Source organism: Danio rerio, chromosome 22, assembly GCF_049306965.1.
Source record: "Danio rerio strain Tuebingen ecotype United States chromosome 22, GRCz12tu, whole genome shotgun sequence".
NCBI classification, from domain to species: Eukaryota; Metazoa; Chordata; class Actinopteri; order Cypriniformes; family Danionidae; genus Danio; species Danio rerio.
Window position 1 is genome coordinate 16,862,477 of NC_133197.1, and position 15,670 is coordinate 16,878,146.

Sequence of the window (15,670 nt, forward strand, 5' to 3'; positions counted from 1 at the left end):
TCTAACTGGGCTCATTTAACTCAGACTATTAAACTGCCAATGACTGATCACCTTTGAACTTTCTGGCCACGCCCTAGCAACCACTTTTGGACCCTAGAAACCGTCCCATAGACTTCCATTGCAAAAGACTCTCATTGACTTTACATGGGATCAAACTTTGTGAGCTCATAACTCTGCATCAGACTGTCCTACAGACTAATGATTGAGCTCATTTAACTCAGTCTAGCAAGCAGCCAATCACTGATGGCTTTTTAACCTTCTAGCCACACCCTAACAACCAGATACTGCACCCTAGCAACTGTCCCATAGACTGCCATTAAAGAGGTTCAGACTGATATTGTCATGCTGCAGTGTGATAGAGACATGGGGGTTGTTTTTAACTGTTCATACGGGCAAGAAGCTTTGATACATCATCAGTCTAAGCTGTCAATCAACTCCATAGCAACAAAACAGACTAACCTAGCAACGATATAACAGCAGCTATATCTCAGCATCAGAACATCGTAGAGAGGCGGGGGTTGGCTTGTTTGACTCATGCTCTTACACCATCTATCTATCTATCTATCTATCTATCTATCTATCTATCTATCTATCTATCTATCTATCTATCTCTATCTATCTATCTATCTATCTATCTATCTATCTATCTATCTATCTACCTCTATCTATCTATCCATCATGCTAACAACATGCTAATTCATGCTAGAATCATGCTAGTTACATGCTAATTCATGCTAGAATCATGCTAGTCACATGCTAATTCATGCTAGTTACATGCTAATTCATGCTAGAATCATGCTAGTCACATGCTAATTCATGCTAGAATCATGCCAGTCACATGCTAATTCATACTAGAATCATGCTAACAACATGCTAATTCATGCTAGAATCATGCTAGTCACATGCTAATTCATGCTAGAATCATGCTAACAACATGCTAATTCATGCTAGAATCATGCTAGTAACATGCTAATTCATGTTAGAATCATGCTAACAACATGCTAATTTGTGCTAGAATCATGCTAGTAGCATGCTAATTCATGTTAGAATCATGCTAACAACATGCTAATTCATGCTAGAATCATGCTAGTAACATACTAATTCATGCTAGAATCATGCTAACAACATGCTAATTCATGCTAGAATCATGCTAGTCACATGCTAATTCATGCTAGAATCATGCTAAAAACATGCTAATTCATGCTAGAATCATGCTAATAACATGCTAACTCATGTTAGAATCATGCTAACAATATGCTAATTTGTGCTAGAATCATGCTAGTAGCATGCTAATTCATGATAGAATCATGCTAACAACATGCTAATTCATGCTAGAATCATGCTAGTAACATGCTAATTCATGCTAGAATCATGCTAACAACATGCTAATTCATGCTAGAATCATGCTAGTCACATGCTAATTCATGCTAGAATCATGCTAACACCATGCTAATTCATGCTAGAATCATGCTAGTCACATGCTAATTCATGCTAGAATCATGCTAGTCAAATGCTAATTCATGCTAGAATCGTGCTAACCACATGCTAATTCATGCTAGAATCATGCTAGCAACTTGCTAATTCATGCTAGAATCATGCTAGTAACTTGCTAATTCATGCTAGAATCATGCTAACAACATGCTAATTCATGCTAGAATCGTGCTAATTCATGCTAAAATCATGCTAGTAACATGCTAATTCATGCTATAATCATGCTAACAACATGCTAATTCATGCTAGAATCATGCTAACAACATGCTAATTCATGCTAGAATCATGCTAACATTATGCTAATTCATGCTAGAATCATGCTAACAACATCTATCTATCTATCTATCTATCTATCTATCTATCTATCTATCTATCTATCTATCTATCTATCTATCTATCTATCTATCTATCTATCTTTTCATACTTTTTAAAACTGTTTAAACTAAATAAACTATTACCGTCAGGCTTTCACAAGCCAGCCTCAAAGTTTGTTCTCAAACTTTAAGAATCTAGTTATAATTAAGTTCTCTATAAACTGTACAAAAAATGACTCAACTTAAAATTGTAAAGCATCTTGCTGCACAGAATTTTTAGTTGGCTCGACTTAAAAGGAGTCAAGTGAAGTACTTAAAAGTTGAGTCAACTCAAAAAAAAACTACAGCACGTTGCCTTCCAATTTTAAGTTGTCAACTTTTTTTTACAACGTACCCTTTTCTATGCCTCATGATGTGCAAATTATTAACGTCATCATTATGTAACTATCATAATTATTACCTACAATACACTCTTATTAGTGTGTCTGTGTAATGGAGGCCAATTCCATGCGATCCCATGCAGTCAACTCCCATGCAAATAGTTGCCGGTTTGATACCGGGTTGGGTGGTGTAGGACCGGTGGGATAACATTGGTGCCGTGACCCGGATGGAAGTAAGGTTTAGGGGGTGAGTATAACAGAGGCCTGCTAGTGAAGTGCTGTGCATGTTAGCCTCAGTATTCTGACCTCTAAAGGTGCTCTAGCAACGGACACAAGAGGCCATGCCTCCTTGTTAGAGCGACCCACTCCCATGCGGACAGTCGCCCACCTCAGAGTGGGTTGGGTGGTGTAGGACAGGCGGGCGGGGTTACATCTGCAAAATAGCAAACCAGTTATTTAACTGCTGTACTTGTACAAGTTTGCTGATATCAGACATTCTGATTCAACATTCAACTTCAAATATGGCTAAAACGTGTTCAAATACATGCATAGACGATCAAAAAAGCTGAATTCTTCAAATCTTTTCTGACACAAATCATGTTCTCTCCTGCAGCTTTGCCATTAGTAACGGTGTAGCTTCCAGAAGTGGTACAGTTCATTTCACCATTGAACACAGTGACCGGATCCCACCAACCCTGAGCACCAACAAAGGCCTTGAGCTCACAGAGGGCTCTATGAAGACCATCTCCACGGAAGAGCTAAAACTGACTGATCCAGATACAGCTCTAGAGAATCTCACCTATGTAGTTACTCAAAGCCCACAGTATGGAAAGCTGCTCTTTAAAGGATTGCCTCTCTCCAAGCCTCGTTTCACACAACTGGACATCAACAATATGGATCTAGCTTACCAACATCTGAATGGACGAGCCACGATCGACAGGTTCGCCTTTCAGCCCACTGATGGAACGAACAAGGGCTATTTGGAGTACGGACAGCTAAAGAGTGACCCGGCTGTTTTTACAATACAGGTAAGCTGACAACATTTGGCTACTTTTTTGGGATCTTTGGAAGCGAAAAAATGCTGTTTTAAACATGGTAGGCCAGAAGATGGCGATGTCATTTTCTTAAGAAATGCAACAGGTTCTTAAGCACTGACCATTGACATCAATCTTCATGTACACTGTAAAATCCAACAGTCAACTTTATCAAGTGAAATGAGTGTAGTAAACCCAAATTGACAAAGTAATTTCTATTCATTTGAAAAGAGTTTTGAAGTTTATTATACCTCATTACTTCTACTTAAATGGAGTAAGTTCACAGTACTCATATAGTTTTTTTTAACTCAAATGGTTTGTAGCAATCGGTTTCCTCAAACAGTTTGAGTTGCCTTAACTTATTGGGTTTTACAGTACTCAGTTGTTTGAAGTTCTCCTCATTTATTGGGTTTTGTTGTGCTCAAATTGGTTCGTTTACTCAAATAGATTAAGTTCACAGTACTCATACATACAAAGTACATAGTTTTTGAACTCAAATAGTTTTTTTCAATCGGTTTCCTCAAATGGTTTGAGTTAATTTTTTGGGTTTTCCAGTGTACAAGCAGGTGCAGCCATTAAAATCTTTTTGTATTGAGATTTTCGTTCTCATCCACTTCCATTGATTTCTAGACGTTAAAAGCAGGTCGTCATGCTGCTTGATGTTGCAAACTGATATGGTTATGTTCTTATGATGATATTCTACTTTTTAAGTATAGCCATGAACGCACTTGTCTGTAGAGCATGCAGTTTGACTGCTTTCTGCTGTTTATTATTCAGTCACTTTTTCGAGGGGCAGCTAAATTAAAAGTTCTAAAACAGTCCCAAAAACAAGCGCACTTCCGCATTTTATTAGCATTGTATTTGTAACAATTCCAGTCTTTCGTCTCAAAAGGTGTGTACCAAATTGCCCACTGAGGCACTATTTTACTGCATTTTGTTGTATAAATTTGAAGTAGGTCATTCACTCTGAAATATTATTTTGTCCTAAATAGAATAAGTGCAAGGGGCAACATGGTGGCTCAGTGGTTAGCACTGTCACCTCACAGCAAGAAGGTCACTCGTTCGAGTCACAGCTGGGTCAGCTGGCATTTCTGTTTGGAGTTTGCATGTTCTCCCTGTGTTAGCGTGGGTTTCCTACGGGTGTTCCGGTTTCCCACACAGTCCAAAGACATGCGCTATACGGGCGTGAATAAGTGTGTATGAGTGTTTCCCAATACTACATTTGCTGTGTAAAATATGTGCTCATTGTGCTGTGGTGACCCCTGATAAATAAAGGGACTAAGCCGAAGAAAAATGAATGAATGAATGAATGAATGAATGAATGAATGAATGAATGAATGAATGAATGAATGAATGAAGAATAAGTGCACTTTAAATACTTAGGTGAGGCATTTATTCAACCGATAAGCAGAAGTGTGGAATGATGAGCACTTCACACACTCAAGAGTCACATCTTTGATTATGCCGCAGAAAGGGCGGAGCTATCGCTATTTTATCAACTATTAAACATAGTCAAGGAAAGGATTGGAATTTCCATTTAGCAAAAAAATATTAGTGTTCCATTTGGGGCGATACTAAACATACACTATATGGTCAAGTGCATAGTGTCTAACTGTATAGTGTAGTGTGCCATTTGGGACGCAACTAGAATCAATGGTGTTTTTTTGCAGGGATTCCGATTACATCACTTAAATAATGTCTGTGGTAAACAGATCTGTGGCCAATCAGCAATTAGGATTCAATAGTAATGCAAGGTATATTGTTTTGTGAAAATTATCTTAATGGACAAAACTTGTACAGTTGAAGTCAGAATTACTAGCCCCCCTGTTTATTTATTTTATATTTTTTAAGTATGATGAAGTATGTTTGAACACGGAGGTTTTTATTTGCAATTATAGTAAAGCCTATGGAAAAATCCTATGGGGAATTTATCTAACTCAGGCTTATTCTGATTACATACACCTATATACATTTCTGGAGAGCACCAAATACGTTCAGGAGAAGTTTTTTTTGCCGTTTTTGTTTTCGCGAATCCACCAGAGGCCACTGTTTTTCAGATCTCAGATTTCTCTCGCGAGTGCCACTTGCTCCTGCTGTTCTCGACTGACTAAATGACTGACTGACTGATCCACTGACCCACCCTCCCTCTTACCTAAACCCGGATCCAGCACCTCTGAAAACTGATCCGGCACCTAATCTTATCGAAAACAATTACTGTAGGTTACAAGGGCTATGCCTGATTTGACATGAAAGAAGCCAACAGAATGAAAATGAAATATGAATGTTGAAGGTTTCATTGTTTTCCCAATTAATTTTTTTGCAATTTACTTAGAGCCACTATATAGATAAAAGTATCATTTTCAAGACTTTTGAAACGTAATTTTCAAATATTCTCATTTTCAGGATTGCAAAATTCTGCTGCGTAAATTAAATGGGGACCTGTAATGTTGAGTCATTTAGTATATTCTGTATATTTTATTTATTTATTTTCTGTATTTTTATTCCTTTTTTATGTATTTTAGTTTTGGGTAGTTTAGTTTACTTAGTTAAACTAAATTAAACAAATAGATAGTTTCTTGGTAACTAATTAAAATAAAATAATTTAAAGGTTTTTATAAATGTATTTATTTTTAATGTAGCATTTGTTTTATTTTGGTAACAAAAGGGGTTTTAGCTGGTTTTAGTTGTAGTTAATTAACAATCTGCTTGTTAAGTCTGACGTCTTGCAAAGCAATTTCCGGGTCCAAACGCTTTATCAAACTATGGGGAGGCTCAACAAATGTAAATAATACATGTTTATAAAGTGCTGAGATACTTTCAAAAATCATGATCGCAATATAAATAACCATGGCTAATATCAGATGGCCAGAAAGTGATTAATTTTTAATAAATTGTTTAAACATTGATGTCTGAAGTCCAGAGACTGTTGTGCACAACATGATGTATAAAAACAAAAAAATTTATGTGTTATATGACTAAAAAGGGGTCATAAACAAATATTTTCTCAATTCAACTGAGCAGCTTGGACGCAGAAATATTCCATATGTCATGACTTAACAACCGGATATTGATTCATTATATAGTCAAAGTTTAACATGGTAACAGTTGGCATTGGGGAGGAAGCATCTTATTGGACAGAAATCTGTGGAGTGCAAGTTGAGTCATCAATAGTTTTTTTTTTTTTTTTTTTGTTTTTTTGCAAGAAAACTGGTAAATGTGTATGTATGTGATGAAATTACATTATGTTAGATTTTTTTACAGTATTGTCAAAGAGCACTATAGCTAAACTAAAATATAGCCTACAATCTAAAAGCCACAAAAAATGGCAGACTTCTGACCTCTGAAAGTCTTTAAAATCACAATGAATGAACAAATGATGTGGCAGTTAACACGTGTACAATAGCTTTTTGTTTGGTTGTTTGTTTGTTTTGTGATGATAACAATCATAAAGTCATGACTCGTGTCTTATCCTAAAAATCTATATAGCCTAGTTCTTTTCTGTGAGGAAAATGGTGTCTTTCGTTTAGCTCTGACTAGATAACATGAACTGTCAGGTAAACGGCTTGCATACAAACCACTGAGCACAGCAGGTGAGCAACGGGTTAACAAAGCGCTCCCTGTTGTATTGCATGTTAAACAGAGAGGTTTTTCAGGCCAGGTGCTCGTGCAGGTCCGGTGCCATTCACCGTGTCATGGCGTCGCTCTCTTGAGGCTCGAGTCACAATTTAATATTCCGCTGAAGCGGTCAGCGAGGCGGCAAACGCGCTGGCCAGCACATCCACCCCTGTGCTTCTGTTTGAGAAAGAGACATAGAAAAAAAACACTCCCGCAAACAAACACAGGTGAACCAGCCGAAAACTTTCTTAGCGCCCCGCGGGGTCACGCACACAGACTCTTTGCCGTAGACGGGCGCGCTGCAAACTGGAGCCAAATCTGCGGAGCGCGCTCATCTAAACGCGCGACCCCAGAGGAGGACATACCAGGACAGGAGGGTCATAAATAATAATATCTGTTCTTCTCCTCGCACGACTTTAGCTGAAAATATAGTCCACATCAACAAAAAGGTAAAATGGCGTTGCTTTTATATATGTTTTAAGTGAGTGAACAATTTTTTTACCTAGCAATTTTGAAAGAATTTATTTATTTAATTGTATTATTATCTTAATATTTATTACTTCATTAGACATAAATGGATAAAAAATCCATCATAAATCAGAGTATTTTAAAGTCATATTGTCATCACTGTATCTAAATCACTTTACTTACTGTACATACCAGAGATGCTCAAACTAAGGCCCGCAGGCCAAAGCTAGCCCATGGTAACCTTTGATTTGGCTCGCCATGCCATCTGAGAAGAGAGGGAGAATGTTTCAATTAAATGGTGTAAATGAGTCATATTTTGTTTAAATGTACATACTGTTACCCGACAATGCAGAGACTTTGATGAGCAAATCAAGTCGAAGGCAGATTCTGCTTGACTAGTGTATTCAACATTGAACTCCACTGTGTTATACATGTGACTGTTTTTATTGCAATAAGTTATAATTAGAAAGTTATACTGCATTAGTTAAAACAATTTAAAGTCTTATTACCATGGCCATGGTATAAACATAGGCTAAAGTGTTTTATTTTTAAGTATATTAATGTTATAAAAACTTATATTTTCGTAAACAATAATGCTCAAAAACACTGTGTGTGTGTGTGTGTGTGTGTGTGTGTGTGTGTGTGTGTGTGTGTGTGTGTGTGTGTGTGTGTGTGTGTGTAAGTTAAAGCTTATCTTAGCAAATCACTTATTTACGATTAAATAATCAATATAAAAATATTTCAAAAATAAATTTACTGTTTTAGCTTAAACCTTTATATTAATAATAATCAAATACAACAGTTTAATGCAATTAAATGACTAAAAACACCTCAACATTTGTATTTACAAAAAAGGTAGACATTAAAAAAAAACAATACACCTTTAAAATATGTAAATTACAGTGACTTAATCTAAAAAATAAATGTGAAATATTTACCGTAATAAAACACAGTGCCTTTGTTAGTCTTGGTCTTTCATAAACGAAGTTTGTTTTATTCACAGAAGTCAATTAAAAACTATATTTTAATAATTAATTATCCTCACTTTTTTATTACACAAATTCAATTACAAAAACATGTAGCCCATGTATTTACATTTTTAATATAATTTCTTTCTAATCTAAAAAAATAAGGAAGGAATAAATAGACAACTATTAAATTACTGTCAGCAATGGCTGTTAAATAAGTGTTTTGTTGTTTATGATGTGTAATGCCTCCCTCTAGTGGTTATGAAGCATAAGTGCAGTTTGATTTAAAAAGGCTCAACTAAAAAAAGGCTTCTTGGGTTAAACACAAAATAAAATATTCTGAAGAATGTTGGAAAAAGCAACATGCAACATACTATGGAATTTAATGACTTATCTTTTACAACATTCTTTAAAATATCATTTTGTGTTGGAACAACTTGAGGATGAATACCTGTAAATCAAGGGTGCCAAACTAAATTCCTGGAGGGCCGCAGATCTGCAGAGTTTAGTTTCAGCCCTGCTTTGACATACCTACCTGCTGATGTCAATCAAGCCCGAAGGACTCAATTACTTTGATCCGGTGTGTTTAATTAGGGTTAAAGCTAACTGTGCAGAGCTGCGGCCCTCCAGGAACTGAGTTTGACACCTGTGTTGTAAACGATGGCAGAACTTTAATATCCCTTCAATCATTTCTTCTCAATCTTTACAGATAGAGATACTGGACAAGACGCCACCCAGTATTATAAACAAAGGCATCCCAAGTACTGTGGAGAACCTTCCGGATGGCAAACATGGCATCTATATCACTTCCAAAGAGCTGCAGGCCTCAGATCCAGACAGTCCCGACGACACACTCGAGTTCACCATCACTAGACCTCCACACTTCGGCTTCCTCGAAAACACCCTCACAGGCAGGTGCACAGGACACTGATTGTGTCCGAACTATCCACCTTTTTCAAATTATAGGTTGCTCTTCCTGTTTGGAAAATGTCTGTTTGAAAGAACTGAAACTTATCAGTTTAAATAAGGAGGTTATGCTACAAATAGACCATATGCATGATGAAGACTGGATAAAGTTTGATTGCTTCTTTATTTTTGTTCAGTGTGTGTCATGAAAATAACATTTAGGCCTACACTTTTTTAATGAATGGGTGAACTGTGAGGAGAATATTGAAACTTCATTGTAGCCTGTTTTTATTCTAAAACCATGTACTGATTGTCTACAGCTTAAAGGAACACAATTTTTTTGTTTTTTGGAAACTGACTTATTTCACAACTCCCCTAAAGTTAAACAGATGAGTTAGACCATTTTTTGATCCATTCAGCCAACCTCTGGGTCTGGCGGGAGCACTTTTTAGCTTAGCTTAGCAAATCTTAGCTTAGCTTAGCTTATGTTATTGAATTGTATTACACTATTAGCATCTCGCTCAGAAAACATTCAAAAAGACTTTTGGTACAGCAGTATATTTTCTTGATTATTTAACCGGAATGAGAGTAGTTAATCTAAAGCTTAAAGTTCTCCCGCCCAACCCAGAGATCACCTAAATGGATTCAAAAATGGTCAAGTAGCAACTTTTCATTGTCTGTCAGTAAGTACAGAAGAGTTAAACTTTAAATAAGAAAATTACCAAAACAATTTATTTTGTTTATTTTGTTTTTTATTTAGATGCTAATGGTCGAATCCACTTCAATGATCTATGCCAAGCCAAGCTAAAAAATGCTCAGAAATCGACTGAATGTGTTCATGAATGGTACAACTCAGTTGTTTAACTCTAGAAGAGATGTAAAATCAGCCTATTTTCCTTTTTAATAGAAGTTATTCACATGATTGATTCAAATATATCATGGGACATTTAGGAAAGAGGTGATGGTGAATAATGAATCTTCTTTTTGTTATATAGGTGCGTTTATCAAAGGACGCTTCACTCAGAAGGATGTGGACCAGAAGGCTGTGCGCTATGTCATTCCTGTGGATGTGGAAGTGACGGCGGACAGCTTTGAATTTCAAGTCACAGACCCAGCAGGAAACACAATACTGCCTGAAGTGTATTAATATCCTCTTCGCTTGTTCAGAATTCAGTACAAAACTTTCACAAACATGCGTTTGATGCAGTTATTGAATGGTAAAATTAACCTTGGTCCTGTCTAAAACTTTTTTTAAACAAATGCAAAATGACACATCCCACGTCCAAATTTGACAAAAGATTTATTATAATAAATTAAGAGGTTCTATATAGTAAGTAAAATTTAAACACAACTATATTATATATGTGTGTTTAAATGTTACTTATTTTTTCTATTGAATTAAAAAATCACTAGGTCATTTTGTAAAATTATTAGCATTTATGTAAAAACTTATGTATAAAGTATTTTAATATCCTAATATAAGTTTTTATGCAAAATTAGAAACTATAATTATTTTTTATTATTACTACTACTGTTATTATTATTATTAAAATGATTAAACAGAGAAATATCAGATTAACTGCAGTTGTAAAAAATAGTTTCAGCAAACTCGATCCATCTCAAATCCTGAAGAAATCTGCTGTCAGCTCATTAGATTCAGATCACTTCAGTCTCTTCAGTTTCTCTGATATTATCAGTCCGCTTCGACAAACCTTTAAAGCTGACTGTTTATGTTAAATTAAAAACGTAAAATCTCCAGAGAACCAGGTCATGGGAAACTTTCACCTCTAAACTTTATTAAATGACTGCAGGATAGATTTCTAACATGTTAATATAAAACTACATCAGTCTAAATCTAAGCTAAAAGCGAATAAATTCCGATTTGGTGGCTGAAATACAATCCTGCGCGTCTGTGTGTGAGCGGGCGCGTCCCCTAAACTCCCTTTAAAAATTTTCGAATCCAAGCTGTGCATCTTTTGTCTGTATAAGGTTTTTTGTAATCCACATTATAATAATGTATAAAATGTTATTTTGTTAGGTCATTTTTTATGTTTATTTTTAATATATATTTCTTTCATCTTAATGATATATATTAAAAAGTAATATAACACCATAAATAAGTAAAACTCTGCTTAAAAATACATATATTTAAATTACAAAACAAATATTACATTACCTCTAGAAATATTGGTAATAAGTCCATCTTTTATCCTCATATTTCAGATTCTTTAGATTAAAATAACGTTTAAAAAAAACACATACATTTATTGTCTATTAGGCCTACTAATTGTTTGTTTGTTTAGTAAGTGTGGAGTTTGCATGTTCTCCCCGTGATCGTGTGGGTTTCCTCCGGGTCCTCCGGTTTCCCCCACAGTCCAGGACATCCTCTGTAGGTGAATTGAATAAACTAAATTGGCCGTAGTGTATGTGTGGGAATGCATGAGTGTATGGCTGTTTCCCAGTGTTGGGTTGCAGTTGGAAGGGCATGCGCTGCGTAAAACATATGCTGGATAAGTTGGCGGTTCATTTCTCTGTGGCAACCCCTGATGAATAAAGGGATTAAGCCGAAAAGAAAATGAACGAATTAATGTATAGTCAGTCAGTTGACATGTTGCATGGCATGTATTTATGTATGCTACTATCCATGTAGTAAGACAGCTTGAATAGTAAGTTATTAATTGTATAGTAAGTAATTGTGTAGTAAGACAGTCGGAACATTTCCGAACATGATCCGGAACCCACCTGAACTGTAGATATTTCCAGCCTCAGTGTGATTTAGTCTGGTTGTTCTGCCAACACAGGCTGGAGCTGCGCTGGTCTCGTGTGGATCTGTCAGCTTCCTGTTACCGTGTGTGTGAGACTGCAGGAACTCTGGCTGTGCAGGTTCTGCGCTCCGGAAACAGCAAAGATCCGGCTTACATCGGCATACAGGTGTGCTAAAAAAACAGCTCCCAGGAACTGCTCTCACTGTCCTGTTGATGGAAATTGACTGGAAGCTCAATGTCTTACAGGTGGAAGAAGGAACAGCCAAAGTCGGGAAAGACTTCACTCACAGCTCGGCCAGTCTGATACAGTTCGATCCAGGTGCTCATTACTTAAAATTAGAGCTGTTTACAGTTAATTTTTGTTTATTCTTATGTTAAATATGTTGTTTGATGGTATTTTAGAAATGTTTAAAGCCTTTAAAAGACTTCGGGAAGTCACTATTGAGTTTATTTTGCTTTAAAGGTTTTTAGTTTTATGTCTGAAATGCAGTGGTGGAGCTAAAATTTTTTTTACAGGGGGTGGCCACTGCTATTTTACAGGGTCCACACACAGACACACACACACACACACACACACACACTTACACACACACACACACAGGTTTGTTTTTGTGAAAATTGGGGACATTACATAGGTTTCCATTCATTTTATACTGTCCAAACCATATATTGTATTGCCCCCACCCCACCCTTAAACCCAACCATCACAGGAGACTGTGTGCAGCTTTAATCTCTGATTAAACTCATTCTGTAAGATTTATAAGCATTTTAAGAAATGAGGACGTCACCAATGTCCTCATATTTCACCTCTTGTTTGTAATACCTGTGTCATACCCATGTCATTATACAGATTTGTGTCCTGATATGTCACAAAAACACATACACACACACACAGTACTCAAATAATAAATAATAAATTAAGGAATTCAAAAGTTTTATGTAGCAAAAACCATGCTAAATTTATTTACAAAAACATTAGCATAAAAAAACAAACAAAAACTACTGCAATTACACATAGCAGACATCAAACAGACCTGGATTTGAAAAGAAAAAGCACATTGTTTGTGCTTCTTTATAAGAAGTCTAGTGTCTCGCCCTTTCTTTTCATGTTTGATTGATCATGTGCAAAACTATAAAAGTCTGGTATTAAAATATTCATTATCATGATCTAAAAAACATTTTTCTGAAGAAAGTAAATGAGCTGGCTATTCCATTTCAAATATATTTAATTCGCAAACAGCTAGCCTCACATTACTTCCCCATATTAGCAAAATATTTGAGCATCGTAAATTAAATATAATAACTTACATACATGGAATGTGCATGTAATACTAGCACAGATGACGTACAGTGTTAACTGTCATAAGAGCATATTGATCTCTCTATTAAGTTAACTGATGTGGTTGGTGCCTCGTTAACTTGCACAGCGGATAATAAACGTTCCTCAGCAAACAAACCTTATATTATCTATAAAACGTATTTCAGATATTATGTTATGATGTATTATTATTCGTCTTACTTGAAAGCATGCTCTTGTTTTCGGCTCGACGTTGATTTGACAGTAGCTTGAGCAATGCCAACAAATTTAGAAAACTTCTTTAGACGAAAAAGATGTCAATCAGACAAGACATCAGGAACTACCAACAGCAGATTAAATTTTGGGGTGGCACCCAGGGTGGCCAATCGGATGTGAGGGGTGTCCAGTGACACCCCTCTGGCCCCGTCACTACTGAAATGCTTGGATATTTGATCACTACAATTTTTGATCTCTCTCTATTGATGATTTCTGAGTTTTGATCCCTACAAGCCCCTCCCTCTGAAAAGCCACGAGTGCGCTGATTGGTCAGTTGATTGGCCAATGTTATTTTATATTACATTAAATTATACCAATATATACCATTGAAAGGTCAAATATACATTAACATGAATACACAAAATGTCATTTTTCTTTGTAAAAACATAGAAAACTGAATAAACAATTATATTATTACATTATTAAAATACAATGCCCATTGATTGAGTGATTGACTCATTGGTTGAATGTGTTTTACTTCATTTAGAAGAATTGGCATTATATTTAACTGTTTTATTATTAGTAATAATTATTTGTTTGTTTTATATTGTGTTTATTTGAAATATTTATCTTGTTTTTTACACAGTAGTTTACATTATTATTATTATTGTTATAAATACTATAATAATAATATGCCTTTATTGTAGTGTAGTAGTTTTTCTTTTTAATTTTGCTGTATTGTTGATATATTAGTATAAATATTATTTTGTAGTTTAAATATTTAGTTAATTGTAGTTTTGTAGTTTATTTTGCAGTGTTATTTAGTATTTTATTTACTTATTTTTAATACAAATATTTCTGTGTTAGTTTTGGTTTATGTAATATTTTTATTATATAGTTGGAAGAATTATTTCTTTACATATATTTAGTTATAGATATTTATCGTATGAAATTTCAGGATTTACTAGTACTAGAGCACTAACATAATTGTAAACATTAAAGAATTACAAAGACAGGTTTTTTGGCATTTCATTATGATATGGTTGTAGTTTGACAGAAAGTTCTTGGTGATTCATAAAAAGCAAGTCAACAGCTTCTGATACTTTAAGAGTAAAAAAAGAGCATACAGGCAACACAAAATGAATACCTGTGGCTACGTTGAGGTCTTATTAAATAGAGGGACAACATTACAAAGCCTCATCTGCAGAACATTCAGAGTCTTTAATGCTTTTTCCTTGCATTCAGGTGTGAATGTCAAAATGTGGAACATTTACCTGAAAGATGATGGACTGGAAGAGAACCATGAGAGATTTGACATCATTCTGAAGGCTCCAAAAAATGCTGTTTTGGGACAGAGGAACAAGGCCTCTGTTGAGATTGTGGATCCTAGAAATGGTGATTTTTCTGTGTCAAATCAACGAAGTTTAAGAAACGACTCTTCAATTTTGTGAGATGTTTATCAAAAGAAAGACAAACCTAAAAAAAGTAATGAAAGACTTTTAAAAATCCTTAATAACAATATTCCAAAAGAAAACTAAGAAAAACACAAAAAATGAATATACAGTAATTAGATATAACAGTCTATTTACTCACCCTGAGGCCATTGAAGATGTATGTGATGTAGTTTTTTTCTTCAGTAGAACTTTAAAAAAGATTTTTAGCTGAATCTGGTCCTTGCTGATTTATAAGAACCTTAAAATAAATCCAAAATCAATTGTATTTACTGAATTTTCTCTTTTAAAAAAAATTGTGTTCACACAAAATGATCCTTCAGAATATAACAGTATATAAGCTGAATATTTCCATCTCCAGGCAGGTGTAATCCAGATGACCTTATTGTGGAGGAAGATGAGAATCAACATACTTACCAAATCCAGCCACACATCCCAGAGCCAGAAACACCCGTGCTTGAGGAGTACACTCCGGACCCAAGAAGCGGGATCCTCTGGGAGAACTATCCTCCAAGAGGAGACGTCCCGTATCGCACTGATTTTAACCATTACAGCCTTACAGGTCAACATATGGAGCAGGAGGCCTTTCACAGTCCAGGCCGGAGACAACTGAGGGTCCTGGAAGGAAACAGACAGAGAGTGAGCGATTTATTTTATCTATACATTTACTAAATCTGTTACTTTAATAAATCAATAATGTGCTGTTTTAGGCTGGTCTGTCAGAGGTGGACAGCAGAAATCAGGAAAGGGTTTGGAGAGTAAGTG

At 35.5% G+C, this 15,670-nt stretch overlaps 1 protein-coding gene across 5 annotated transcripts in view; it reads left to right on the forward strand.

The window, feature by feature from the left end:
• frem1b (Fras1 related extracellular matrix 1b) overlaps positions 1-15,670 on the forward strand; it is a 73,818-nt gene that overhangs the window by 55,152 nt on the left and 2,996 nt on the right. For all 5 annotated transcript variants that reach the window (XR_012397400.1, XR_012397401.1, XM_009296245.5 and 2 more), the window contains 8 exon segments: positions 2,799-3,213; positions 8,980-9,181; positions 10,172-10,316; positions 11,978-12,107; positions 12,188-12,260; positions 14,700-14,849; positions 15,267-15,544; positions 15,616-15,663. Coding sequence is in view for 3 of the 5 variants with exons in the window: in XM_009296245.5 (XP_009294520.1) it covers positions 2,799-3,213; positions 8,980-9,181; positions 10,172-10,316; positions 11,978-12,107; positions 12,188-12,260; positions 14,700-14,849; positions 15,267-15,544; positions 15,616-15,663 (1,441 nt within the window). In the remaining 2 variants the exon portion in view is untranslated.